This window comes from Poecilia latipinna, unplaced genomic scaffold (genome assembly GCF_001443285.1).
Source record: "Poecilia latipinna isolate Pla-1442-1.1 unplaced genomic scaffold, P_latipinna-1.0 Scaffold2468, whole genome shotgun sequence".
NCBI lineage: Eukaryota > Metazoa > Chordata > Actinopteri > Cyprinodontiformes > Poeciliidae > Poecilia > Poecilia latipinna.
Window position 1 is genome coordinate 1 of NW_015115084.1, and position 27,370 is coordinate 27,370.

The window sequence follows — 27,370 nt, forward strand, 5'->3', positions numbered from 1 at the left end:
CAACATACATTAACATCAATAAAATAAACCTGTTCTACTTTTAGATATTTCAAAAGCAATATAAGTGAGTCAAAGCATATTTTGCATTTTTAATAATGAGCCTGTTAATTTGGATGTATTGCAACTCTAACACTGAGTTTAACTCAGTTAAAGCCAAATGATAGCATGGTAAATATAAAGTTAGCTCTTTTGGAAACACTTGTTTCACATGGAAAATAACAAAAAGGGGGTAAATTTCATTGTTCCATACTTTAAATAATACTTCCATCTTTTTTTGCCATCATCAAAATTAACAAATAATATTTCAAGCGGAAACTGTCATGCAATTAACAGCTAAGAATCTCAAAGTAAACTGATTGTTCAAGCTTGACCTCGATATAATGAAGGATTGGAGAGCAGAAAGTTCAACACATCAGCCGATGGGATAAACACCCAGCACGCCGGCAGAGTGAGGGGCGTATCAGCGAGGGTTATGAAACCTACTTGATCCAGGATTGTCTTCCTCTTCTTGGTGTCAGTGACAGCAGACAGTTGCATCTCTCCCATCTTTTTCATCTTTTCATCCATGTCGATCTTCTGCTCCAGCTTCTTGATCTCAGCACGCAGCAGCCTAACGGTGTCCTCTCTGTGATGCTGGCGAGCGACGGCGGTGGCGCATGCCGAGTGGATGGCGGTGATCCAGTTTTCTAGCTCTGTCTGGCTGCAAGTCTTCATGGAGGCAGAAAGAAGAAGTTTGGAGGTTAAACGCGTCGACATGCAATTTCTTGCAAAATCATTCGTGTTCCTTTTATTTATTTTTAGTCACATTACAACCATGAAGTTTGATTTTATGATAAATCAAACTTTAGCGCATCAGTCGAGCAAATGTGTAAACTGTAAGTGAAACTATACGTTTAAAAAAAAAAGATAAAACCACCAGTTTGCCTCTTGAAAGTGTGTGCATTTACTCTTTGTCCAAATATATCATTTCTGTTACCATCCTCAGATGTTTGTTAGACAGTAATAGTTAACCAGCGGCATGATGAAACACAGCAGACGGATCAGGAACAATGTCCCGAACTTTCAAATCTCACAGATCACAGTTCCTTTCAGAGTCAATGACTGAAGAGAATGGCACAACTGCAAACCTAATATGATGTCAGTTGTCTTAATTAAACTGAAATTCTGCGTAAGAAGAGCATTAATCATAGAAGCAGCCAAGACACAGATTTGATGAAAATATGGATGGAGCTAAATACAGACAAACCTGGAAAAAAAAAAAAAAAAAAAAAACTTTATCAAGGCTGCAAAATACTTGAGAATGGGGAGGACGTTCATCTATCAGCTGGATAATGAACCTACGTACAGTCAGAGGACAATTTAGATTGAAGCATGTTCCTGGGTGGTGGCTGAATTCAAAAGAATGGATTACTTTTCAAAACTTTGGTCTCTCAAACAAAATTATAGTAAAACAATTGGAAGTTTGTGTTGAATACTTATTTATTGCTTTGATAGACATTCCTTTTAAAATCTTCTACAGTAAAGCTCAGACTTTGATTTTAATGGAAACAAGAATTATTTAAATATGTTGAACCTTCATTTTTCAATGGCCACCTGGTGACACTGAAACATTTTTATTTATTTATTTTTTTACCTGGAAAAGGTATGCATCCCCCAAGGAATTACTGAGGCAGAACACAAAGTCCTTTTTGGGGTGCTCTGGCACAGCCTGGACGATACTGTTCTCCACCCATATGGCGTGCTTGGGAATACTGTTGTTGTCAATCCCCGACCGGCCATCGGTTTCATAAAAGAAGAGAGTGCATCCTGGAAAACCAAAACATCTTTTTTAAGAAGCATACTTGCTGGTTTCAGTCTTCATTTTCCATGAAAGCCTAAATCGCTTCAGCAATTTACTTCTGCTCTCCAGTGGCCAAGATTAAGAAGTGCAGCAGTGCTGACTTGGACAAGGCCATGATTTTTATTTTAAAATATTGTCAAGCAACACAACAGTAAAAGCACAAGATTATATGAATTGCTATTCCCATGATGCACCAAGGTATGCAAAGGTTTTAAGTCAAACATGTCATTGTTAATATACAGTTTAAACCAGAAGTTTACATACAGTATATAAAAAGGAAGGTGCAGCTTGGCTACAATTTCTACATGCCTGGATGTGCTACTTTTACCTCTTCAAACAATTAAGCACAATTAAAAAGGACAATGTCTAACCATCACATTGTTCAGTTAGGAAGACGGGTTCTGTGGCAAGGAAATGGATGTCAAAAATGTGCATTTCAATCGCAGAACAAAGGCTAAAGGATTCATAAAGATGCTGGCTGAAGGGCCATTCAGCAACTAAGAAGCCATTTTCACTCCAAAAGTACAGTTTGCAAAGACACTCAGGGACCAAGATCTTTATATTTGGAGTCGCATCTTGTGTTCTGCTCAAAACTACTTTTAGAGTTTGGCCATAGCAACCTTTTGTACATTGGGAAGAATAAAGAGAAAGCTGGCAAGTCTCAGGGGTGACAAGTGCAAACAATTTGTGATTATAGCTGAAAAGTTGTGTGAGTGTAAACAAGGTGGCCTACGAAATCTCACCATTACTAAAATTCTATGAAACTGGTGTGAGAAACTCATTGAAAGATACCCAGAACATTTGACCCAATTCAGGCAGCTTTAAGCTATTCAAACAAATAGACAAATAAACAGAAATAATTTTAGAAATTCAAATCTAAGACAGGAAAAATGTGTACTGATTCAATGTCTGACATTGAGAATAAAAAGGTAAACCATGTGGTCTTGGTTATAATTTTAGAGTTATTTAGTAATGTGTGATGCCAATGTTGTACTGTGTTGGAACTTACCTTTTAGGGAAACCCAGTAAGTCTTCCACTTGCGTCTTGTGGCAGATTCAACTTTCTTGTTCTTTTTGTGCACAAGGAAGTTCTTTACAGCAAGTTTTCCAGCTTTACGGACCATCCCCTGGACGACGCTTAGCAACAGATCGGACTGGTAGGCGGAGCTCATGGTGCTCTGCTCATCGCTAAGTGCGGAGCCCGCTTCCTCCAAGCTCTCCGTTTGGCAGGAACTCATTTGTAGTTCTTGACGGAAGTTCTCGTACACACCCTGCACGCCCTCGCTGGCGCCACCGCCGCCACTGCTGCTGCCGCTGTCGCTGCCAACAAACACGTTCCGCCCGTGCATGGAACAGACGGAGAAGGACGCCGACATCGTCTTGTAGCGTCGAGGTTGGTGCACTGCCTCCACCATCACCCCGTCGATCCCGCTGTCTTCATATTCACTGCCGTCTCCGGCCGTGACATCCTGGAAGATGAAACGAGGCAGGTGAGACGGCATGGCAACCGCCTTTTCTTCATCACCAGGAGCACAGCCAGGAAACGATGATAAATCATGAATGACAACTCAGTGATATCTCCAGATACATGATAGAGCTATTCCTGAAAAGCAAGCAAGTTTTAAAAAATCCTAGACTACTATAAGCTAAAGATGGATCTAGAATGTCTAATGCTGAGATTCTGATTAAAATTAATGAACAGCAAGGATTCTTCTGCATGAACACGGCCTGCCCTCCCTGTGGCACCACAAGGTCTGCACTCTCCTCCTCACAGGGCCAAAGGCTCCTGGGAGATAAAAGGGGATACACAGAGCCTGGTATCTCCATCTGGTCACATGACCTAATCATGCGCGCTGGAGCTCCATTCAACAAGGTTGACGGTGCCCTGTCATGACAGGGGCCACCACACACGTTTTACTGTTACACTCTTGCACAGGCCTCCCCTCATTATCATAACAAAGGCCCCGGGCATTTCTAACACAGTGACTAAATCTGCACTCACTCCCTCTCTTCTCTCCAGTCTCCTTTCCCAGGAAAAAAACCAAAAAAAACATGGTTTCATCAGAGGTGAAATGCAGAAACTTTATGGGTTGGGTTCAATACAAGAAATTCTCAGAGACAACGAGGATTATTAATAATCATCAAAAGTAAAATAATGCCATGTGTTGTCTTGACTATGACTGAGGTCATTTACAGTTTTTCCTTTGCATTAATTAGCAAATTATGGCAAAGTGCTTATTTTGTTAGAGATCTTAGCTATCTTAATTTCTCACATTTATTTTAGATAAAACAAAATTTTGATACCAAAGATAACCAGAAATGCAATTTTAAAATTATTTAATTGATTAGGCTAAAAATGTATCCTTATTAACTTGATCCCAGTAACTATCTCCTGTACATAGTAACATCCTTTAGCAGCTACAACTGTCATCAAGTATCTGAGACTGGTATTCTTTTACGTCACTGTGGAGGAATTTGGTCCAACTATTCTTCATGGCATGAGCTGAAGGTTCATGCACAATATTTCAATATGACTATGGCACTCTAAAAACGTTCATTGGGATTTTGTTTATTCATTCAGAGGTGGGCTTGGTGGATCGGATCATTGAGCTACTAGATGACAAACCCTACAATTACGGCAGGTCGAATGGACTCTGAAGAAGCAAAGTAGCCCCAGACCATTACACTACCACCGCCACTTTTGACAGTCACTACTTTGTTGTTTTTCTGAAAATTGCCACCATCACAGGAGATGTGCCTATGGGAAAGTTTCACTGTTGACTCTTTTGGGATCATTAAGATTCTTTTTGGACCTTTGTGGTCCAAAAGAATAAAGAATATAGACAGATGTGGTTTATTTTATATTTTTGCTTAAGTAGTCATTTACAACTGTAATATTAAATATGCTAAAGGAACAGATGTGTCTTTTCCATTCTAGGAAATGTAAAGGTCATGTTACATTTTGTGTAAATACCTTTATGTGACAACACCTTGGTGTGTTTACCTAAGCTTATCCTGTTATGAACAGCTGTTGCTGTTTCATTTTTCCTGAATCCATGTCGCATTTCAGAAATGATACGCCAAATATTATTAGAGATGTGAAAGGTGAACTCACAGATAAAGCAAAGATCTCACCTGTATGGTCTGCGCCCTCCGGCCCTGCATACTCTTGCACATTGTGGCTTGGAGGTTGCTCAGGCCTTCAGACAGGCAGTGGGAACGTCGGCAGGGAAGAGTGTACGCGCCGTATGAAGTCCCATCCTCCTCTGACGGTGACAGCCTCTTACCATCCTCTCCCTCTCCCACGGACCTGTTGGTGTCATGCCACTTGGCATAGCGGCCGTGGGTTCTGGAGGCAGGGCTGGTATCACTGTACAGTTCATCCAGCGAGTTTGCTCTGTCGGCGGAGTCTGTTGGGCTGAACTGCATGTGGCCTTCACAGTCAGGGAAGTCTCTCTCATTAGCCATGTCGATGATCTCCTCAGTGCTGGTTAAATTATCTTGACTGACATCAGACAGGGAAAATTCTAGGCTGTCATCTCGCCAGGTGTCTGCAGATTTCGATCTCTTTTTGAAGCTGATTGTCTCTTTGGAGCACTCTAAGGTCTGCTGAATATATTTAACCTCATTTGTGTACACTTCCTCATCCTGCGTCTCTTCCGCAGTGGGACCAGGTAGGGTTATGTGCATTGTATTCATATGCACTGAGGGATTGGCCAGATCATTATGAAAGGATATAGGGCGCAAACTCATTGCCACACGATCCACCCAAATGGGGCTTCCAAAGTCAGGGAAGTTGTTTGTTTCATTGAAGGGTTCCAACCCATTGTCAGCTAAGGATTGTGGGATGCTGGGGGTGCTACTTGACCGAGTGCTCGTCTCAGAGTTTCTGTGCTCCATTTTCCCCGACGAAGCATGCCGAGAACGCCTGGACTGTTTATTGGAAATGCGGAGAGACCGAGACATGTGCTTCCGTGACAAATAGCCACGTCCAGTACTGTAGAGGGCATGTTCCCCGTTTTGGCTCTCAGTGTTCCCCATGATTTAGAGTCTAAATGGAAAACAGATACATTTATTTTGTGCTCCATTTACAAATCAAACCAACAGACATGGAAACTGTTCAGCATTTTTGGCATACCTGCAGAACTTCAATGATTTTTCTGGCATCTTGTCACCGAATCTTCAGACAACTTGAGACCTCAGCAGCTGTCAGGTCCACAAAACCCTAAAAAAATACAAATTCAAGTTTGTTTTTCAAGAAAGCATTCTTTATTTTATTTCAGTAAAGAATCAATGGCAACATTACAAGAAATTACAAAGTATACAAAACTAATTAAAAGAATTGTAGTTCGGGAAAAGAAGATAGGAGGCAGTTTGTCACTAGTGACCTTCCTATAAGGAACACACGTTGACAACAGACCAGGTAAATTGTTTCCAGTCAAGTACAAAATATGTTGATTTAATTAAACACTAATTTTATTGAATTTTTTACTCTTAAACTTATCTATCTTCCCATAGTTTTAGACAGGAAATGCTGAACATGAGCAATTCTTAGTGCTTTTAACAAAGAAGGATCTTTGGTGGGACATCACCTCTAAACTCCATCCTCCATCTAAATTACCATTGGGTCCTTTGTAAATAACAACCCAGTGCAACCATCACAATAGTCTAAAGGTTCATAAAATTAAAAAAAAATGCACAAATTGTGCCATTTTGAGGGTTTTCAAGGGGTAGTTTTAGTTTTGGTTCTTCTCAAACTAGCTATTAGCTTCACCCCAAAAGCCCAATTACTCTATTGTAGATAAGCAGTTGCCTTACTTATAATGTTTTGACGCAAATGTCAGCAAAAATCCTGCATTACACCTTTGAGCCACTGAAGACAAAAAAATATAAATATAAGAAGTGATGTATGCATGTAACTTGCTACACTTCCTAAAGGAGATAACAAAGGGACATTAATTTCAATACAGGACGGAAATAGCAGTGTAATAGCATAAAGCAAATGCAACTTCAGCTGGTTTACTCAGCTAAAACAACCTTTTACTTTCTGAACAAGTTTTAGTTATATTAACCAGCCAAAACCTCCTATTAAACCGTGACTACATGATGATTGAGTCAGCCCCTTTTAAAATGCACCACAGACTGCAGTGACAGGCTGAGTGAACATGAGTTATTTAAAGCTGAAGTCAACCAACGTGTTGTTCAATTACCATTTGTTCTCAGAAGCTACCCCCTGCTGTATAGGGGGACTGCAAGCAGGAGGAGGGTTTTCGCCAGACCACTTATTCAGACTCCATCCTCCGTCCTCAAGGCAGGACAACTCCCTCCGTTTTAAGCCCAGAGACCATCAGCAGATGGGAGTGAAGATTACCCAGGGATGTAGCTCTTATCCCCCCCTTCATGTTTCCTTTTCTAGCTTTAGGACTCTTTAGGGGTTGCAGTGTTTTAGTATGCATGTGTGTAGCTGATGCATGTAAGTGGAAAAAAAAAAAAATCCCAACCTCCTGCTGCTGCATGCACTCAAGCTTGCAGTGATGGGAGTGTTACATAAACTCTTGCTGACCTTGTTTTTCTACCTTGTTGCGCCCATTTCTCTCTTCATTATGTTCTCTGATCACCACTGACTTGCACTGCAATGGATAATGTTTTAGATTATTAATGTAATCCTCCTCTTTTTATATAATTCACAGGAAAACAAACAAACGGGAACAAACACAAAGTATAAGTGCCTGCAACATTACCCTCTGCGCTACATCAGGGCCGTACCATTTCCTGCTAAAATTTCTTCATATTTTATTTGTTTGAATGTTAAAAATTAATGGTTCTGCAGATGTCATCTTGTGTAGAGAAAAAGAATGTATTTTAGGCCTGAAGTCTAAATCTGTGTCTGCTAATGAAGGTTCTGCTACTTAAAGAGGATCTATAAAACTGTGGAATAGTATAATATAATATTATATTACATAATATAATGTTATTATATTATATTATATTATATTATACTTTATGATATTATACAAATCGTTCATCTATTAATGCTGCATCGGGAGTTAATCACTTGCTAACAAGTTGGACAGCAAACTGCACACAGATGTTTTTCTTGTGGCACAGTACAGTCTATTGTCCACTGTAGCTTACTAGTGAGTGTATTTATGAGAAAACAGAACTTATTCAAATGTCAACAGAACAGTCACTGATCACTGTCCCAGATATCCTCCTATAAAAAAGATAGTACAGTTCTTTATAAAGGCTTTTTTTTTTTTTTTTTTGGAAAAAAACCCCTAACAACTGTGCATGACTGAACCTGCCTGCCTCTGTAACCCAACATGAGTTGCAACATATGTGTGCTTTTGCTTTTTAAGCCTGGATCCACAAATTAAGGTAACCATTTTAAGGCACATGAACAGTTAAGTAACAGAAATCTGGGGTAACAATATCTCTCTGTCTTACTAACCTGCAATAGGAAACAAGTAGAGTATTGTTCCAACTTTTTCTAACCCGACTTTCCAATCCCCTTCAGTACTTGTGTGTGTAAATTGTGTAGTTGCAACAGTATTAAAAAAAAAAAACACTCCAAATTAAAAAAAAGGTTTCCACAGTGCCAGGGCCAACCAAACTAAACAGGAATAGAGCCGTTTCTCTTCTTGACAGCACAGAAGAAATGTAGCCACTAGTGAGAATGTCAATCATTCCACATTGATGCATGTGCAGGGAAAGCATCATGCCACTGGACTGATGGACACCGATCCGGGTCAGTTCAGCTACGTGACATAAATCCTCATAGAGGCTCATCAACATAACCATGCTCTCCATAGAAAACAACCTTTAGTCACATCACAAACTGCTACCCCTGTCTTGGAAAAACAAAGTACATGTGAACATTTATGGATTTTGCTTAAAGCTTCATTGGTGCCCTGGGACTTTTAAGTTTCCTAAACATGAGGTAAGCAGCGATTCGCCTCTCATTTCAGCGGGATGTGTAGGTGCGGAGAATAGCTTGACTCATAATTTGCTTCTGTAACAATCCAAAAATAGGAACACAACCACAAGACTTTTTTTAATGTGTCTACATAACAGCAACAAAACCGCTTCTAGGAAAGTAGAGATTCTACAAAGCTACCACCTATTTGGGAAGGTGTGAATACAAGGAAAGCAATATGCTGCCTTTAGGTAGGCAAAAAAATACACATTTATCTGTACCTTTATTTAACCATGAACATTTTCTATGTTCTCCCTGTGCATGCAGGCGGTCTCCCAGGGTACTCTGACTTCCTACCACAGTTACGAAACATCACTGTTGGGTTAATTGGTCCCTCTAAAGTGTGTCCAGGTGTGAGTGTGTAAATGGCTGTTAGTTATGTAAATTTTTGTGCTTCAGGTTAAAATCTTATTTTGCATTTGTTAGATGTTTTTCCATGTCGTACTTACTGTCCATATGTAAATTAAAGCTGTTTTGAGTCTGAACTGCAGCCTTAAGGTTTTCTGTTTGCAGTTTCTCAGGATGCTGCGCTTCTTCAGCGGGAGCTTTCTGGGACATCCACACTTTGGAGTATTGCCAACTCTCTTAAATGCTGTGTCCACAGAAATCATTCTCTCTGCAGAACGGATGTGTCTGAATTATCTTGGACTGGCCTTATAATCCATAGCGATTCTCCAGGATCAATGCTGAAGTGCTTTTCAAATGCATTTTGTAAAACTGGACGCTAAAGACCAGCAAACTGCAACAACATCCGGTCAAACTTAATGATAATTAAGTAAATCGATGCATCTAGCAAGATGTGCCCCGCTGCTAATTAACCTCATAAGTCAAATACACTGCTCTTCCATGATAGTTGTGGTTTTCCATTTGGAATTGTTATCTTTATGTATCCCCTGGTAACACCACGATTTGTATAATGTCCTTATAAATAAAGATTTTTCTAAACAATGGCCTGAGGGAAGGGGGTGTCATTATGTCAGGTCTAAGCTATGTGAAGGGTACATTTAAGGTCCTTTTGTTGCAAAACAACACTTAAAGGCACATCTTACGACTGAGAAATTCCTAGGCTTGCTGGAACAGGAAGAGGAAACTGTCAAAACCCCCATTTAACTTTGTTCCTTAGACACTCGGGGACCCAAAGCCAACTTACTTTTATCTTCTGAAAATCCCCCCAGAGGCAAAAACGGATTTACCAACAACTAAAAGTGAACAAAGATTCTTCAAGTCATCAACTTTAAATATGCGGTCTAAATAGTTTAGCCACAAAGCCTATAAAAAAATAAAGTGTAATATAAAAAGGCAACAAAAAAAAGATGTTTGCAGGGATGAGAGACACCAACTATGCCGTTGAAAAGAATGCACTGGGCTCACTAGTGACGAGCTGAAACATAAAACCCTGTAATCTAAACACAGCAGGCTCTTAAGATAATAACACAGGTAGGTATACAGAACAGGGGAGGGGTTCAGCAAATTAGGGCTGCACTGAAGACGGATCATATTTTCCAGTTAACTCGCATCCGTATGTGTGCAGGAATAAGACCCAAATAGCAACACTATGACTGCTTTTCTTCAATCAGTCGTTGTTTATCTGCATATAAAACTGTAATCCTAGTACTGTTTAGGCGCAACAGTACTATTCCGACAATAATTTTCCCACCTTCCTTTTATTTTATATTGTCTTTTTTTTAAACTGAAATCTCGTTTTTTCTATATTTCTTCTCTTTTTTTTTTAGTTCTGGTAATACTTACAGTATAGAACTACACAGTCAAAACCAGAAGTTTACATACACTTAATAAAAGGCACACCTTTTTTTCTCACTGTCTGAAGATGGACTGGACCAAACGTCTCCTGTTATAGGCCAATTAGAATCATCCAAATTATTTCTATTTATCAAGGTCCAAAATAATGACAGAACAAGTTGCTATCCTCGTGGCTATTGATGGCTGCATGCTCAGTGTTGGGGCCAGTGGGGTCTGAGCTCAGTGGGGTGTTGTGCACTAAGCTGACAAGTGGCCATCTGGAGCGTCAGTGAATGTCTGGCTGTGTTGTACATTGTGTGTTACTCCAATGCCTCCGTCAGAACCTGTTAACACCGTTTCTCCCCCTGATTTGACAATGGTGAAATCTGTGGTGTCATTAACTGAAAATTAAAAGCCCATGTCATATTATTATGATAATACTGTACATATAAATGTACATTAATCGAGCAAACCACGTGTTGGTTTAAAATTAATTGCAGGTTTTAGGATTTACAATTACAATAATGCTATTATACATATTGTAGTTTATAAAAAATGCAGACACGATAGTTTTCACTGAATAATCAATCCTTCAGTGGAGACAAAGACGACCTGTGTGTCTTATTGGACATATTGTTACATTTTAACAACTTGAAAGCATGACACATTGCACTTGCAGGGTATATTTGACTACGTCTTAGTATCAAAATGTTCTGAGATATCATTTAGGTTAATAACTCCTAGTGAAATGCATTCTATATTAATTCATTACAGACTGATGTTTCCAAGCGTTTCGTTCTATTAATGATGATGATTTTCTGCTTGCAGCCAACAAAACATTACATTTAAGATTAGAATATTGAATCAGAGTAATACAAAACGTTTTAAATACAGAACTGTAGGCTTAAGGAAAAGTATATTCATTACCTGCTTAAATGTTTTCCCTTAAAAAGGCCAAACCAAATGGCATCATCGGAACATCTTTTCTTGTCATTAGGTTGGAAACTGTGCTTTTTTTTTTAAACGTCATTTTCCACCAATAACGTCTCAAAGAAGCAATTGTTTCCGTCTTCTTTTTGGAAAACTTGGATGTTTTTCTTTATTTTGCAGCCTATAAATAGAAACATAGTGCCCCCTTAAAAAGGGCTGCAGACCCCTGTTTTAGACCAAACAGAAAAGTTCTGCTTCAAACAAACACGCTGGGCTGAAGGAACTGAACAACAAGACAATTTATGCGATTGCTGTTTGTCAATTAGTTTGTTTTCACCTTCAGGAACACAGTGTGAGTTGTTAAAGTCGGTGTACACATGTTTGTGTAAAGCGCCGCGTGTTGTTCTTCCATCCGAGCCCATCAGAGCCTGGAACCAATACTACTACAAAGTCATTTCATGAAGGAAAAAAGTAACCGCTTTACACCTCCACATTGGTCTCAAAAGCAAGATGACAGTGTGGTTGTTAGCAGGTTTTAAGAGCAGTGTAAAAAAAAAAAGGTCCCGTGTTCTTTAAAGTGACATGGAGTCCGATGCTGAGCTGCAGCTGTTGTTAAAAAAGCCTAACGACATCTTGGTCCCTACCAGTGTTTCCTCTAGGGCATCCCTGCATGCAGAGGTCACTACTATCCCTGGCAAAAATATGAAACCACCACATTGCAGGATGGCTCACTCAGCTGTTTTACTTTGTACTTAAAAAGAGCAAATGTGACATTTTTATTTGACAACTCCACATTCTGGTTTCGTAAATCTAAAAAAAAAAGACTAGTAATCGGATTTTTTTTCCGATTAAGGAAGTGTAATTCTGCAAATGAGTTAGAAGTTTAAAACTAGAGCTCTTCTGTTTTGCAGCTCCACAATTTTCAGTCAAAACAATGCAAAGGATCATTTTTGTACTTTACGTTAGAATATGTAACATCATTCATATAGAAACTTAATGTAAGAAAAAAAATGCAGGAATTCATAAATACATCAAAAATGTAATGAAGAAACGGTAATATGGTCTGGTCTTGATATTTAACATTTCACTTCAGGATTGGAGGTGCCAGTTCCAGGCTTTCTTCTCCACTGAGCTGCTACCCAAATGCCAACTCCAACACACAGACTCACAGTTTCTCATTGACAGCTTTTCAAAGCACCTCAACAGCTGCAAGTTGAAAGCAGTCATAAACCACTAGACCTCAGACCAGCATTAGGTTCCAATATTAGCACCTTCTCATGTTTATTATTTTGCCGGGGACGAAATTTGCATTTTTGAATCATGAAGGAGCCAGAGGAATTTTTGATAAACAGTCCACTATCTTGTCTTTCAGTAAACAAATATCCATATGCAAATCAGAAAAAAAAAAAAAAAAAATCATTTACATCTGCAGTCTCACAACGGTTACACAGTTACATCCAATCAGACGAATGAAACCGGTGACGATGTAGGAAAGAAAAAGGGCCCATTTTCCTTTTGACATTAATATTGTGAAACAATGCCCTATGTCATAAATGACTCTGACTGGCTTTGTCTGAAAAACGTTGGGTGGAAATATTAATGAGAGTGGAGCCAGATGCATAAAATGTGAGATTTGAGATGTAAACTGATCTCTCAGGACTAATACGTAACTTCAAAATATAACAGTGTTCCCAAAAGAGAGAGCAAGATTCAGAATTTCTTCTACCTGGAGTTTATCAGGATTTCCATAAAATAAATATTTATATATTTCATCATTAGGCGCTGAGAGCCCTTTTCAGACTCAGATGTTTAAAAATAATTGAAGAAGTAAGAAGCTACGTCACATCAACATAGGGTTAATTCAGGATGCGAAAGACGGCGAGTGAAACTAATAGATAACAAGAAGGATGAAAAGAGCTGCACTGTTTTATCAGTTTGAGTTTTCAACCTTTGTCATGGAACATGCTAGATTTGGAGATGTTGGCAGCTTTTCCTAAATCTCAAAGTCAAGGTAAGGATGGACATTCTTTAAAATACTCGTACACAGACTACATTGTTAGCAATGCTAGCTGCGCTAACATAATTTGATCTCTAAAAATCTCCTAAATTTGTATGCCAAAATATTTCCAAAGGGTCCAAACTTAAAGTGTAATCAAAACAATGGAACAATATTTTCCTTCCCTTGGGCATTTCCAAAAAGCCAAACATCAGATTCCAGGTCAGTAAATGGAGGAAAACCATTCATGACTTCAGTCTGAGTGTGTTTCCTTTTATACACCACCATAAGTATCCACTCCACTCAAAATCACAACTGGGTCAACGTCAAGATGAATGTTCACATTTATGATTCCAATATTAATGAGCAGGGAATTCATGTTCCAGGTTGTTTTGCAAATAGAAACTAGAGACACAATTAGTCTATTCCTGTTAGATGCTGCAGTGGGGGAAAAATGCGTCTGTTTGTTCCCTACCTCATAGTGATTACAAAAATAACTTTCATGAGCAGAGTTTGCTTTTAAAGTAGATTCAAACTAAACCTTTTTCATTTTTGTCTTAATGTTTGTGGTTTGTATATTTTGTCTTTCCTATTCCTTGGAAGAATAAAATTAAAATTAAAGTGAAAATATTAATAAATATATTGAACACAAAAATAACTTTCCAAAATAAAATAAGAATGTGCAAAAATAATTGTGTTATCTTTTAATTCCTACATAACGTCTCCAGCTCGCCATCAAGGCTGTATGTTCAATGTCCAACATCTTTAAACTATATTTCTAAACCCCATGAAGTTGTCTTCAGCACACCCAAACAATAACTTGCCTGAAGCTCCCAGCTTTCTGCTGTGATGCACTTGTTCCACAGAGCAGAAACAAACAAGATCTCGGCACACATGACTGCACAAAGCAAGGTAGAAAATTAGTCAATTTCCTCTCAGCAACTCTTTTTACAGTTCCTATGACAGTCCTCTTTACTAAACTGCTTGTGCTGGACCCTAGTACATCCAAGTTAAACTCGACGTCACTGCTTCCCTGTGTGTTACGTAGCACATTATGAAGGTTAATGCAAGCATAAAGGAACTAAAAGCTAAAAATAAGTGTTTACATGTTAACAAATATGCGCGCATGTGAAATAACATTGGCTTTTACATTGAGTGGAGAGAGATGTCTGCATCGTGGCCGTGGTCCTGCATTCTGCTTCATATGGTCAAAGCGTTACAAGCTTAGTTCTGAGAGACCACATGATCCTGACAAATGCTTGTGGCTTGTAAACCTACAATATAGCCTTTGTTCAACTGTACAGAGGCTTTCCAAGCTTAAGACTGTGCAAGCAAGCTCCTCCACACGTTTGCCTTTTCTGGAGACAATTTTGTTGAACGAGAATAAAAGCTAATTACATTTTCTGCATATTATTTTTGGGTACAAAGCGTTTTTTTTTTCTTTTTAAAGAGAAGATTTGTTTCATTATTAAGGTTGCTCTACTTGATTCAGAAGCACTGTTAAGATTTACAACCCAGGCCGTCAGAATCTGACCTCCTGTCCTGCTGAGCCTTGAACGGCACATACATTACCATAACTATGACAGCAGATGACCATTTCTCGCCCTTCTCCCCACCGCAGGAGTCGCAGCGCCTTTTAAGCACAATGCTCTGATTTTAAATGAACTCGGACATCATGAAGTCTGCAGCTACCCCCCTCCAGGATGTGCTCTGGGGATTCTTTCTGACTTTGACCACCTCTCACATTTGCAATTCATCATTTGTCTTTCCCAGCATCACAGAACCACCAGTGCCAGCACCAGCAACCGCTTTGTCATTGCAACGACAAAGACAGGCTGCATTGTTTGTTTTCCTGTCGGGAATAGAGCGCAATTAAATGTAGGTAATATTTTTTTTTTGCTTTACACTGGAGTTCGACAGGTATAAAATGGTGGAAAACGAAGGTCCCTTTCCTACATCGCACGTTAAGCCAGGCCTGAATCACCTTTTTTTTACACATTGGGTCCTCGTGTAAAAGCACAGAAGAGGAATGGGAGGTTGTAACTGATACACGGTGGATACGCCTCTCGACTGGCAACCACACCAGGCACAGAGTCAAATTGCCATGTATGTGTGAAGAAGGGGGTGGAACGCGCAGCACACCTCTCTAACCAGCGACACTTTTGTCAGTCGCAATTTTAGCTCGCCGTCTGTAAAAACACAACGATTCGGCTGTGAGCGCCTCTGTTTGGTCTGTGAGAACAACCAAACAGAAACAGCTGTGGTGTCACAACGACATCCATTTACACCCAGAACGCTTAAGGAGTGTTTGAAACTGGCTGAGATTTTTTTAAGACCTCAAAATATGGTCACAACATAGAAAAGTGGAAAATGCAAACCGAATTCAACAAAAATATAAAACAGTGATAAAGCAGCTGGATGAATCTGCATGAACAAAAAATACCAACTTGCATCTGAAAACCTTAACCTGCATACTCAACACAAACTCAACATGCATCACCTGTGGAGAGTGTTTTTTGGAACACAAACAGCGTTTCAAAAAGCCAAACAACAATAACCAGCGAACATAATGACTTACCTTGTTATGTAAAACCAGGTGTTTTTTTTTCTTTGCTTTCTGCCACAGAGAACAGTGAAGTAAATTATCTAAGTTTAAGATCCTCTGATGTGAATTCCCAGCAGAATGACTGCTATTTGCACAGAGGAGTTGGAAAACAGGAGGAGGGAAAGAGGGGAGTGACTCTTTATTACCCTAAGCCACCCACCCCCCCCAAACACACTCCAGCTGATACTCTCCTCCCTCTCTTATTCTATAATTTCATCTCCGTAAATTACAAATCTATTGCCAGCAGGAATTCTTGTTCTCTCTATATATAATTTCCCTCTAAAGGAAACATGATATTTACACAAATTGCTGACTTTTGAATGCAGAAATTTGGAGGTTTGTTAGTTTTTCAGAACATCTAAAAAAATAATCAGTTCAGCTAGACTTTGTGGCCAAAAATATTCATCTGCCTGAAAGACATCCCATTCTATAGGATTAATATTTTGTTGGCCAACCCATTTGCAACGATGGCAGCTTCAACTCACAAGTCCAAGATACACTGCTTGCCTTCGACTCTTCAAGTTCTGATCCGTTTTTCCCTGACCCACAGGCTCCAACTCAAAAGTCCCTCTACGGACTACTGGACTTGCAGGGTTGAGTATTCACAGAAGAGTACGTGCCATAAATCCCCCCAGCATGACAGTAAACTCAAAAGTCTCAAACAAGCTCAAAGAAGATTGTCATTTCACGGTTCCATTTATTTTCTGTACTTCAGAGCTTCTACCATGGGTACGTACATGACCTTTTTGCTAGTAAAAGGTTTAGTTTGTATTTTTCCACAAAGCGAACTTGTTTTACTTTTCCACCTTGTCTCACTTCCCATTTCACTCATAACATTGTCATAAAATTGCCTCGTAGTTCTGACCAAGATAGACATGGAGGCTATTTTGGTCAGACATTTGGAGACACAGTCGCAGGGGATCACTAGTGGTCTGTGAGGCCCCATTAACTTTAATGTGTTCTAATTGCTTATTTTGGTTGAATCAGATGCCAAAATGGATCTGGTGCGTCTTGCTGTTTATAGTCAGTTTTATTGTAAAAACAATCCATTTTAACTACAGCTTATAAGCTTGTTAGTTCCAACCATGTTTGAAACGGAAGAAACCTTTTGGATGAGAAATAAAATGTCAAGAATGAAGGAAAGAAATCTAGATGCTTTCTACTTAAGCTGTATAGAAGGAAATGAGGTAATTAAAAAAATTACTTCCTCTATAACTTCAAAATGACTAAACAATACAACAGGGTGTTAAGCTTTAACTTAACTTAAAGCTTTCTCCCATTCATAATATTCGACTAAACTTACGTCACCAGATAAAGCCACACGTTGAAAGCAACCGAGTGGCGTATTTTCGCGACAGACTGTCTTTGCCAGGAAATATACTGAAAATTTCACTTCAAGATTTTGTTTCACCCCAAGAAAGTAATCCAGATTTAACATTCTGTTTTAAGGATCAGAGTAGGCTCGTTAAAACTTGATTCTGGAAAATGAAAAAAGGACTACTCTGTTGTCATGTATAATTCTAAAGATTTAGGCAACCTAATGGACTACATGAGAAGAGCACAGCACATCTTGTATGGTAATCACGTCAGCTCTGACGCAGTTTTTTTTTTTTTTTTTGAGGTAATAGAACTGCAGAGGACGCAGCAGAGAAAAAAATAGATGGGGGAAATGTAAGAGTGAGGGCAACACATCGCATGTTTAACAGCAGCCTGCATCATGTGCCCAGAAAACAGCTTGGCATGCACACTGAGCAGTGAAACATACCCCGAGCAAGTGTGTGTGAGAAACCTCCAACCAAGGAGGAAAGACAACAAGGGCTATGAGCTTATGTGTCTTCTGTTCAAACTCAGAAGTTGGAAATTTTGACTTCTAAGTTGAAAGATAAGTCAAGTGGAAAGCTCTCAAGACAAAACTCTGACTTGAAAAGTCTGAGTTCTCTGGCTAATGCTGAGATCACCCATGTCAATTTGAAGCTCACATCTGGTTCTGTGTACTTCACCTCCAGTAAATCAGTACGAAGCCCAAAAAACTGATTTTGGACAGGTTATTATTGCCCTGGGTATGACTAAGGCTGTGCTGGGCAAACCACTGTGGCTCATCATTTCTTCACATAGTGTTCATCTTAAATTTGTAGTGTCTTTGGAAACTGATTTTAAAAAAATTATCCATTTTTGTTTTCTAGCAAGAAGGGGAAATAAAACCAATAGTAAAGTGGGCATAGACACCATATTCCCCTATAATCACCACATATCTAGTCAATATGTATGTTTTTATTTGGGGAGAAACAAAGGAAAAAAACAAGAATCATATTTTCCATATGGTTGCGACTGAACCGTTCGGTTACACGTCACCATAGGCCGACACTGGGACTTTTTGAAACCAGGTCTCCAAGTGGAACTTTTTAGTAGCACCCCACATGAAAGTGTGAAGTACTCTGCAGGTGTGAAAGCGACCAGTCGTAGAACGCACAGCTGAAGGACGACGTTAACGTTCAAAGGACGTACGAGATTCGACGACATGCTAAAATCCCAGTGCCATCTAGTGCCCTGGCATGGTAACGACAGCAGGTTCCAGATGGCTTGGCAGTCTCATCTAGAGATGGATGAAGTGCTATCTAAATGCGACACTTGTTCCCAATCAACATCAGAAGATACCAGCAGTTTTCACACAGCAAACGTATGTAAACAAAGTATAAAGCATTTATTTGATTGTGGACCAGAGTTGCAAATGCAAATGTCAATCTCAGTTTGGCAAAAATATTGTTATTCTGGACAAGCTTTGAATTTAAGACTGACTTCCCATTCTGAGCCAACCTTCACGTGGTTCAGAAGGTTGTGACCCTGATAAAATAACTGAAATGCCCTCATAAAGACAAAGGTGCCTTGTTTAGAGAGGGATTACATGAGATGAAGCTCTGAGCCAGATTCCACCAAACTAGGGTCAGGATATTTCAAAAATACAAATTATACAAAAAGTTCCCTATTGATACTTTCACACTTTTTAATAAACATTAAAATAGCTACTTTGTGATCTTAAAAAGGACTTGGAAGCACATGACAAAGCATGAAAAATGTCAATTAATACATTCTGTAACCCAACCCTATGCACCTCTCCTTTAACAAACAGAACATTGATTGGAATAAAATTGCATGAATGATGTGGGTTAACGCTGATGCCTTGTCGACCGTCACCACAGGCATTTCAGAAATGTAGATTGCTTGGTTCCAGCTCAGCTAAACTTAAAACTGTTTGTCACTGCTGGCAGAAGGCTAATAAGCCCACACTCAGCCAGGAACTGATGTAGCTGAACATCCAAGGCACTGATTGCTCTGGAGCAATTTGCCAGGTGATGCTACAAATACAGACGTTTAATATTTTACATTACTGGTACTGTCCAAGGACCCAGATGCGCTAAGCTCTTTAATAAATCATCATTTAATGCATTTGCAGGCAAGTAAATAAAATGATTTCCACTTTCATCATTGCTAATGAATAGACGCAGACAGTCAACATAGGTTCCCTCTAAGTGTTTGTTTCTTTCATCAATTTTCCTTAAAGGGACGAGGAAATTTTTAAAGTCCAGCTCTGTTAAAATATTACTGACAATAAATATCTTTCACACAGTAAGTAACTCTCTTGGCATCTTTATTCAGTGTAAGCCCAGAATATTTGGTCCACAAGGTTGAAGCTAACAGCTTAACAGAACGGTCCAAGACCAAAGGGGACATTATCATCTTGAAACAACAGCACAATAAACAATAGTCATCAGCTTTACACTGGGTGTTTACTGACTACAAAGAAAATGGTTTACATGCAGCACTTGTGATATTCCTGTGAGAAGCAGGTAATATTTTTGCTTTTTACTTTTATATCCCTCTCCTCTGACTAGAAATACTTGATATTGTCCATTCTCGGGGAGTGTTTCAAACAGGAAGAACATTGTGGGCGTACCTCCTTCAAATTGCAACTCCCAAGTAACAAATCTTTGACTTGTGTGTAAATCAATACCCAATACCAACATCCCAATGGGTTACAGGTTCATAAAATACAATGTAATGCTTTTGAGACTGTCATTGTTTTAAAATTACAGAAGTCCGCTGTGGTCTTGGTCCCACTAGGACAAGATGTAATCTCTATCTATCAATCTTTATAATCTCCACAGAAAGGGTGAAATATAAGGGTGAAGTGAAAATGTCTGTTTTACAAACTTTTACAGGATGCATCTCATTTTTACATAACCACAAGGGTTCGATTGTAAGCTTGCATGTGCCAAGCAGTCTTTATATTAAGATTTCTGTCCCAGATAATAAAAGGGTACATGTAGCTGCATCTGGGCAAGGTTTACGGCAATGACCTTCAAACAACGCAAAAATGACAGAGATATTCAGAATATCCAGAAGATACACAATTGGGAATATGAAAGGATGTTTGAAAGCCTAAGACCAACTGTTTTAAATAATTCAACTGTTATTTTTCTTCTTAGATTAAGGTCGCTTACATCCAGAAGTATTTTACATGAATCTTAACTTGTGCTGGTTCATAAAGTAAGACAGCACGCAGATTTCCAAGTAATGAGCAACCTCTTGTCTCCGGTGGAGACGGCTTCTTTTGTCTCGTACAAATTTCTAAATATGACTGCTGAGACTTTTTTTTAATGCCATTTTGGGTTACTGTGTAGGGATCTGACACATAAATTATTACTTTTTTCTTCTCTGGAAAAGCTGTTAATACCACTAGATCTAAAGGCAGCAAAGCCCATGTCCAACTGGCTAAATCACAGCCCAGTTGCCCAGAAGAGCTTGGATAAAGGTCAGTTAATAAATAGCCATAGTGTTTTATTATAGCAACTGTGCATAGGCCACTTGATGCAGTATTATTCAAAATGATGTAGTTGTGATATCAAATTCTTTATTATTTACTATTAATTTGAATGCCATGCAGTAAATTCAAACAATGCTGATCACAAACAAGTTTTATTTCAGTTCATAAGGTCACAGTAACCCTGCAAAAATGTATTTTAGAATTATTACACAAATCTAAAGGTCATCGCCAACGATAGGACAACAATTCAGTTCTGCAAGTGGTGGGGGAAAATAAAATCCATGAGAACGAAGGTTCAAGTGTTGTTATTTTGCACGCATCCTTCTCTTCCACACCTATATTCCTCAGAGGAAAGAGATGATCCATTGTGCCAAACAGCACCCAGCACAACTGATATGTGGAAGAAAAAAAAAAGAAAAAAGAAAAATGTAAGTGCTGTGCAAGACATGAAAGAAGTAACCAGTGCAGGGTAGAGATCATTAGCGGATGATCCAGTGGTCTCCAGCTGAGAGTAGAATCTCAAGAGTCAACATCAAAGACGAGGGTATGGGAGAGGAAAATAATTTAGAGTTCAGAGAGAGAAAAAAGCTCAGATTCATTGGACAAGACTGAGCCTATACTAGCATAGGTGGCTGCTCTCCAGAGTTACTTATTAGGAAAGCTTTGAATATATTAAAGTGCAACATCGCAAGTGGATTTATTTAGTCTGCTATAGTTACACAAAACGCTCCGCCCATAATTTACCTTAAGTGAACAGGAGAAAACAGCTACATTAAGCATTTCTTGACCACAGCGTAAGAACAGGACTGGATTAGGATGTTTTGAATTGCTCTAAATGTATCAGTACTTAATAATATCATTCCTATATGATGAAACACATTAATTAAGTCTTCCAAAAAGTTGATATAATCAGAGTTTCTTTAACTAAAGACAACCAAGTAGGTCATCTGTCATCTTTCCACAAAAACAAGTTAAAACGGGTTGTTTTTTTAAGACAAGGTTTTCTGTTTCAGTTGAACACTAACATAGTCAGAGATAGATTCTTCAAGGACAGGATTAGATGAGCATAAAGATCTGAATGTTCACCCCGAAGGTTTGGAAGTACAAAAACTCTGTTTTCTTGCTGCAGCAGGATGTCGCGGTGGGTAAACCAGATGTTAAGCAATATTGGTGCCAAAGTTTCTAAACGAATGTGAATTGAATCCATTGATCTTGTGATGGAAAGAATATCCACCAGGTTTAGTTCAATTGGCTTTGATGCTCACTTGAATCCACCACATAGACACTTAAAATCTCTGTGAAGATTCCACTTCTAAAGAGGAATTATTCTAAGTTTGCTACTTTAATAACAGTTTAGCTCCAGGTCAACACAAAAGTACTTAGAATGAATTTACTGTAGTTGTTTTTCTGACTGTTGCGGTGCGGGGAAGTTAGCCTAACTCCTGTCTCCACAAAGTGACTCATAGCCTCAGCAGTTTTGTGCACTTAGTATCCATTATTCATCCTGGAACTACAAGACTGGATCTGCCATGTGAAGCTGAAGACCATCACCATGCACATTTTTGACAGCAGCTCCTGTGTTTCTGCTCACAGCTTCAGAACAGGTGAAACTGAGATGTGATGAGATTTCTGAACATTTATTCATCCCCATAAAGAAAGATGAGAATGTTTGGGGAAGGGTACTTCAGTCCAATATACGGTTAATTTCGAATACCAGCCCACAGTAAGTTATCAAAATACTGTTAGAGCTCTTTAAAACTGGCTTTAAAGCTCAAAACACAACTCAATCCCTGTTTCTTTCTAGAACGTGCTACTTTTTTTTTTTTTACACTTTGATTATAATTTCTGGCTCAATAATTCATGATCATCCAAGCTGGAAGATCAAAGAGCCGCAGATGCATTTACTTTAGTACTACTTTTGGATCGTATGTTGCTTTCTCAACTTTTTTTTTGCAAACATTAAATGCATACATCAAAGTCGTGCTGATGCGCGGAAACTGTTGGCCTCTGGAAAGCATCTGGAAACGAATCTTGCCAAGCCATCTATCAGATAATGTTGGCAGTCAGCACATTACTATTCCATCAACTAAACTATGATGCAAGATAACATCTTCTTAGAAAAATAAAGGCTTTATATTAAGCAATATGTGTGCTATGAAGAAGGGGGGTTTCCAATGTTTAGCAGTGAAAGCACAAAAAAAACAAAAAAAAACAAACCCATATAACCTTTGACATACACCGCAAGACTGAATGTAGATAATTCCTTTTATTAAACTGCAGAAAGATGGCAGAGGACCAAAGGAGAGCAGCACATCTGAGATATTTGCTAACAAAGACAGATATCCTGTCAGGCAAAACAGGGGAAGGTTGAGCTCTTCTCTGTTACGGACTACAGCTTAGATGCAAGCAGAACAGCATTGGAAAGCTTTCTTGTTTGTCATCAAAAACACAGCTAGACAAATTGTGATCATGTGCTAAACATGTAAGAAAATTGGGGGTAACCGGTCTTTAAAGAATGGATTTTAAACAGGCAGAGAAGTTCATTCAAAATGTAGTGGCACCCTGATGCAGCGTGTTTGTAATGAGGATGTAAATAATTCATTTATTTAGAAAATATTAGACGTTATAGAGTGGGTTTTAAAAAATCTGACGTGGAATGATTAATAACATGAATAATTCAAATATTAATATTTTTGTTAAATCTATGAGAATAAAAATTATAAAATACTCATAAGGCTCAAATTGTTTGCATGGGCCAATAGATTAATATTTGCAAAGTATTGACATAAATGTCTAAAACAGAAATGTAAATCAGGATCTAAAAGGAACAACTGGGCTCTTTGGGTTGCATCTTAAACAATTGTGACGTATTTGTTGTCGTGGGTAACTGTTGGTGTGCAATGTATTTATTTTCCAAATTTGACAATCTGCATTTTGTGCAACTCAAATATTTCTAAATAGCTAAATCGGTATCTATTGTAACTGAGTGTAAAAGAAATGATGCCTTTATGTCAGCCAGCAATAGGTGGGAGAGAGGTAGGGCTGAATCTTTCTATGCTTCATATCAACAGAGGAACCTTTGATCAATCGTGCATGTTCTCTGGCATCACATTAAAAACACGTTCAATTGTAACTGCATGGCAAAGTAGAGTTTGACTGTAGTGTAGCCAGTCAATGCCTAATACAAGTTAACAATATTAAGAGTAATATTCTTCTAAAGCTTCTGGAAACAAGAACCAAAACATTCAAATGAATTAATGTTATCACAGTATGCTTTATTTATTATTCACTTGGCACTAAACATAACATCAGAATGTCATTAATATGTACTTTGCAAATGAAAGAAGAGTTATGCGCCAGTGGGATGAAAATGAATTATTCACAAGAACCCTTACTAGGGTTAGATTATGCACATATCAAGAAAACACCGTTTCGGTAGCACATACATGAAGCACAAAGTCACGGATTGTCTGAAAAGCTGACAAATTACCATATGAATGTGCAGACATTCTTTCATGAGCAGACAGTTGGTCGAACATTGAAGATCCTTTAGAGTTACAGAGCATGAACACAAGCCAGAGAAGAGCAAAACTGGCTGCTGCTCAACCACACAAATAGGGACAAACAGAAGGTCAGCTCTCTGAACAGGCATGTCACACAGATGGGTTCATGTTACCACCTTTAGGACACATCCCTGAACACTGAGGTCATTCTGCTTGGGGGGTCTTGCTCACTTTTCCACTTTCAAATGCTGAGTGTTTTTGTTCAACCTTGCATGAATTCCGAGACCACGATTTTGTATTATTATTGCTTGTTTAACCAGAAACGGCCTACAATTTGAATCGGTAAAATGTAAAAAGCATAGATGCACATAAAGCAAAAGCCCGATCTAACCTTCTGCTTTTTAACCAAATGTTCAGTTTTCATAGTCTAGCCAAATAACCAAATATTAGTAGGACCATATTAACTTGACAAAATCTCCCACCAGGGTAGAAATATCAAAAGTATTTGAAATATGCGAGTTATTCATGGAAAACAACATTGAGTTAGCTTAAAATGCACTTTTTAGGGTTCCTGTGTCTGTAAAAGTAGTTTGAAACATGTCAATATTTCAGAACAGAACAGAGTAAAGAATAGTGTAATCTGTAAAACTAACTATTAGTCCCAAGATTATTAATATAAAATGAAAATATTGAGCCTTGGGGGACTCATTTTAAAATTCTCTAAAACACTGAAATGTATCCATAGGGAAAACTTGAATTCATTAGAAGCGACGTCCCTGAATCTACAACATCTCACTGAACAGATCAACATTCAGGGATGTTCCGTCACCAACACACTGATAATGTACTCTATTACAAATGTATCTTTCTTTATAATAAAAATCTGGCACTGATGGAGAATTTGTATAGGATGATGATTACTATCTCAGGGGCTCCACTCTTTAAAAAGCCAGTACATAAAATATATTACGTCATATCATTATAAAACTGGTGAACAGGTTGCTTCCCCAAAACAATTATAAGCAAATATCTGATGCGTCACCTCTGTTAAACTTTGAGTGTTTAAGTTGAATAGCACTGCCGACAGAAGAGGCACTGCTGCAACAACCAGCTCAATTCACTTTTCAAGTATTGCTGCAACTAAAACAGCATTCTTAAACCAGACACAATTCTGGAGGAGTGAAACTGCATTCTGCAGCAGATTTAAAACACTACCCTGAATTTGTGGGTCATGCTTGTGTTGGCTCACCATAAATACAAGCTGCTGAGAGAGAAACTGGCCCCCAGCAAAGAGTGAGGTTGTCTTCAGTGCAAAAGCTGTATTTCTCTTAGCAGACTGAACTGCATGGCAGTAACAGGAAATGCATTTAAACTGGTCCTAAACAGACTTGCAATGAACAAATATCATGATTAGACTGCATTTTGCTGAAATAGCTCACAACATGTTGTGGAGCACGTCTCTGTAATATACAGAAGAAGAAAAAATGAGAAGAGGATACCGCAAACAGCGGATTGTAGCGGTGACGCTGCAACAATGCATGACACCATAAGGTCACTGGAGTAAAGCAACAGCACCACCTTCCACATGACTCACCTGTATTTATGAATGTTCAATACGGGCAGCACCGGGTTAACAGCAAAGCAACAAGAAACGCGCTAAAAAAAAAAAAAAAAGAAAAAGAAAAAAAAAGCCAAATGATCAAGCCAGAATTTTACCGCAATAGATCATGAGAGGTAGAAGATGTTTTGGGGACCTGGACGGAAGTAATGCTGCTGCCTTACCTGCATCTCTAGCAAACGCTCTCCAATCATGCAGCAGAATTGAAATTCATATGTCTGGACATGGATGCGTTAAACCTGACGTGTCTCGCCATTCGGGCACATGCCCGCTGTTGCTCCCCCAAAACAACCGACGGTGACTGGATCGGCCCCATTGGACGCCAAACGCTGCGCACCCTGAGGGTAAAAAGCGCATCCTGTCGGCTTGCCCACTGGACCGCACCGCATCGCACTTCAGTGCGCCAGCGTCTCGCCTCCAGTAAACTTGTATGACTGAGTGACGCGCTCATGCGTGCACGCGGCGATGGGACCACGCAGACGCATGATCGGACGGTCACCGAGCTTATATTTTCCTCCCCCTCATTAATAAAGGACAGCATACGTCCCGGTCCCGCTCACATGTTGACGTACCTGTCTTCACCTCCTCTGGGACATGGCTGCCTTTTTACAGTATCCATTCTCCCTCATGCCGGTTTGATCTGCGCCGCCGCCGCTCCTCCAAGGTCTGTGTGCGTCCACGGACCATGCGTGTTGTTTCCACATCATTGAGAGAGGCGGAGCCCACGACCCTTGGAGACGGCGCGCAACTGGATCATGACAATGCCACTAACTTACTCTTTGAGCCAATCAGATGCCAGTCCATGCAAATCACCTACTGCTGTTTGCGTCCCTTTAGGTGTGGGTATAATGTTTTTCAAGATGAAAGTGCAACATTTCTGCTTTTAGAAATTCTGGCTATAATTTAAAAAAAAAAAAAAAAAAAAAAAAAAAAGGTTGATTCAAATGTATATTAGTAGGCGTCCTTTCAGCTTCTTTTCATTTTATAAATGCAAGAGGAAATTTGACACTGAGCATAACAAAAGAGAGGGGAAAAGCTGATTCACCACAACCCCATATTACTGGCAGCCTATACAAAACGTAGATCACAATTTCAAAATATAATAATGCTCAAGTTCATCTCCATAAATCTTAATATTACCAGAGATTAAAATGACGTCAGTAATCCAATTTAAAAAAGCACAACTTATACAGATGTTTTCCACAAAGTGATATCTTTTATTTTGATTTCTGTGAAAATTTTGATCGGTAAAGTTAAGGTCAGGGAAGAAAAGTGGCAAAAAGGCTGCACATGCTGATATTGATATCCATGTTAAGAGGATTATGAGAGAATGTCCTGGA

At 39.0% G+C, this 27,370-nt stretch overlaps 1 protein-coding gene across 4 annotated transcripts; it reads right to left on the minus strand.

Moving 5' to 3' along the window:
* Window positions 1-106: 106 nt before the first annotated feature.
* LOC106937928 (TIAM Rac1 associated GEF 1) lies at window positions 107-26,775 on the minus strand. Of its 4 annotated transcripts, XM_015019683.1 has the most exons (7): window positions 26,195-26,528; window positions 26,007-26,068; window positions 5,979-6,065; window positions 4,976-5,891; window positions 2,850-3,309; window positions 1,634-1,806; window positions 107-708 (listed from the first exon to the last, which is right to left on the minus strand). In XM_015019683.1, exons 4-7 carry the CDS (start codon window positions 5,879-5,881, stop codon window positions 361-363), a joined length of 1,887 nt encoding a protein of 628 aa, XP_014875169.1. In that variant the 5' UTR covers window positions 5,882-5,891; window positions 5,979-6,065; window positions 26,007-26,068; window positions 26,195-26,528; the 3' UTR covers window positions 107-360. The 4 variants fall into 4 exon arrangements, with proteins under 4 accessions (XP_014875169.1, XP_014875168.1, XP_014875170.1 ...); XM_015019682.1 differs by lacking the exons at window positions 26,007-26,068; window positions 26,195-26,528 and adding an exon at window positions 26,603-26,775; XM_015019684.1 differs by lacking the exon at window positions 26,007-26,068.
* Between the last annotated feature and the right edge of the window lie 595 nt (window positions 26,776-27,370).

Bases quoted from the DNA above. Each gene is read 5' to 3' on its own strand.
- LOC106937928 (XM_015019682.1), bottom strand. From the start codon at position 5,881: ATGGGGAACACTGAGAGCCAAAACGGGGAACATGCCCTCTACAGTACT. The intron at 3,310-4,975 runs GTGAGATCTTTG...TTCATCTTCCAG, and splicing joins GGAGGGCGCAGACCATACAG to GATGTCACGGCCGGAGACGG. The intron at 1,807-2,849 runs GTAAGTTCCAAC...TTGGTTTTCCAG, and splicing joins TTACTGGGTTTCCCTAAAAG to GATGCACTCTCTTCTTTTAT.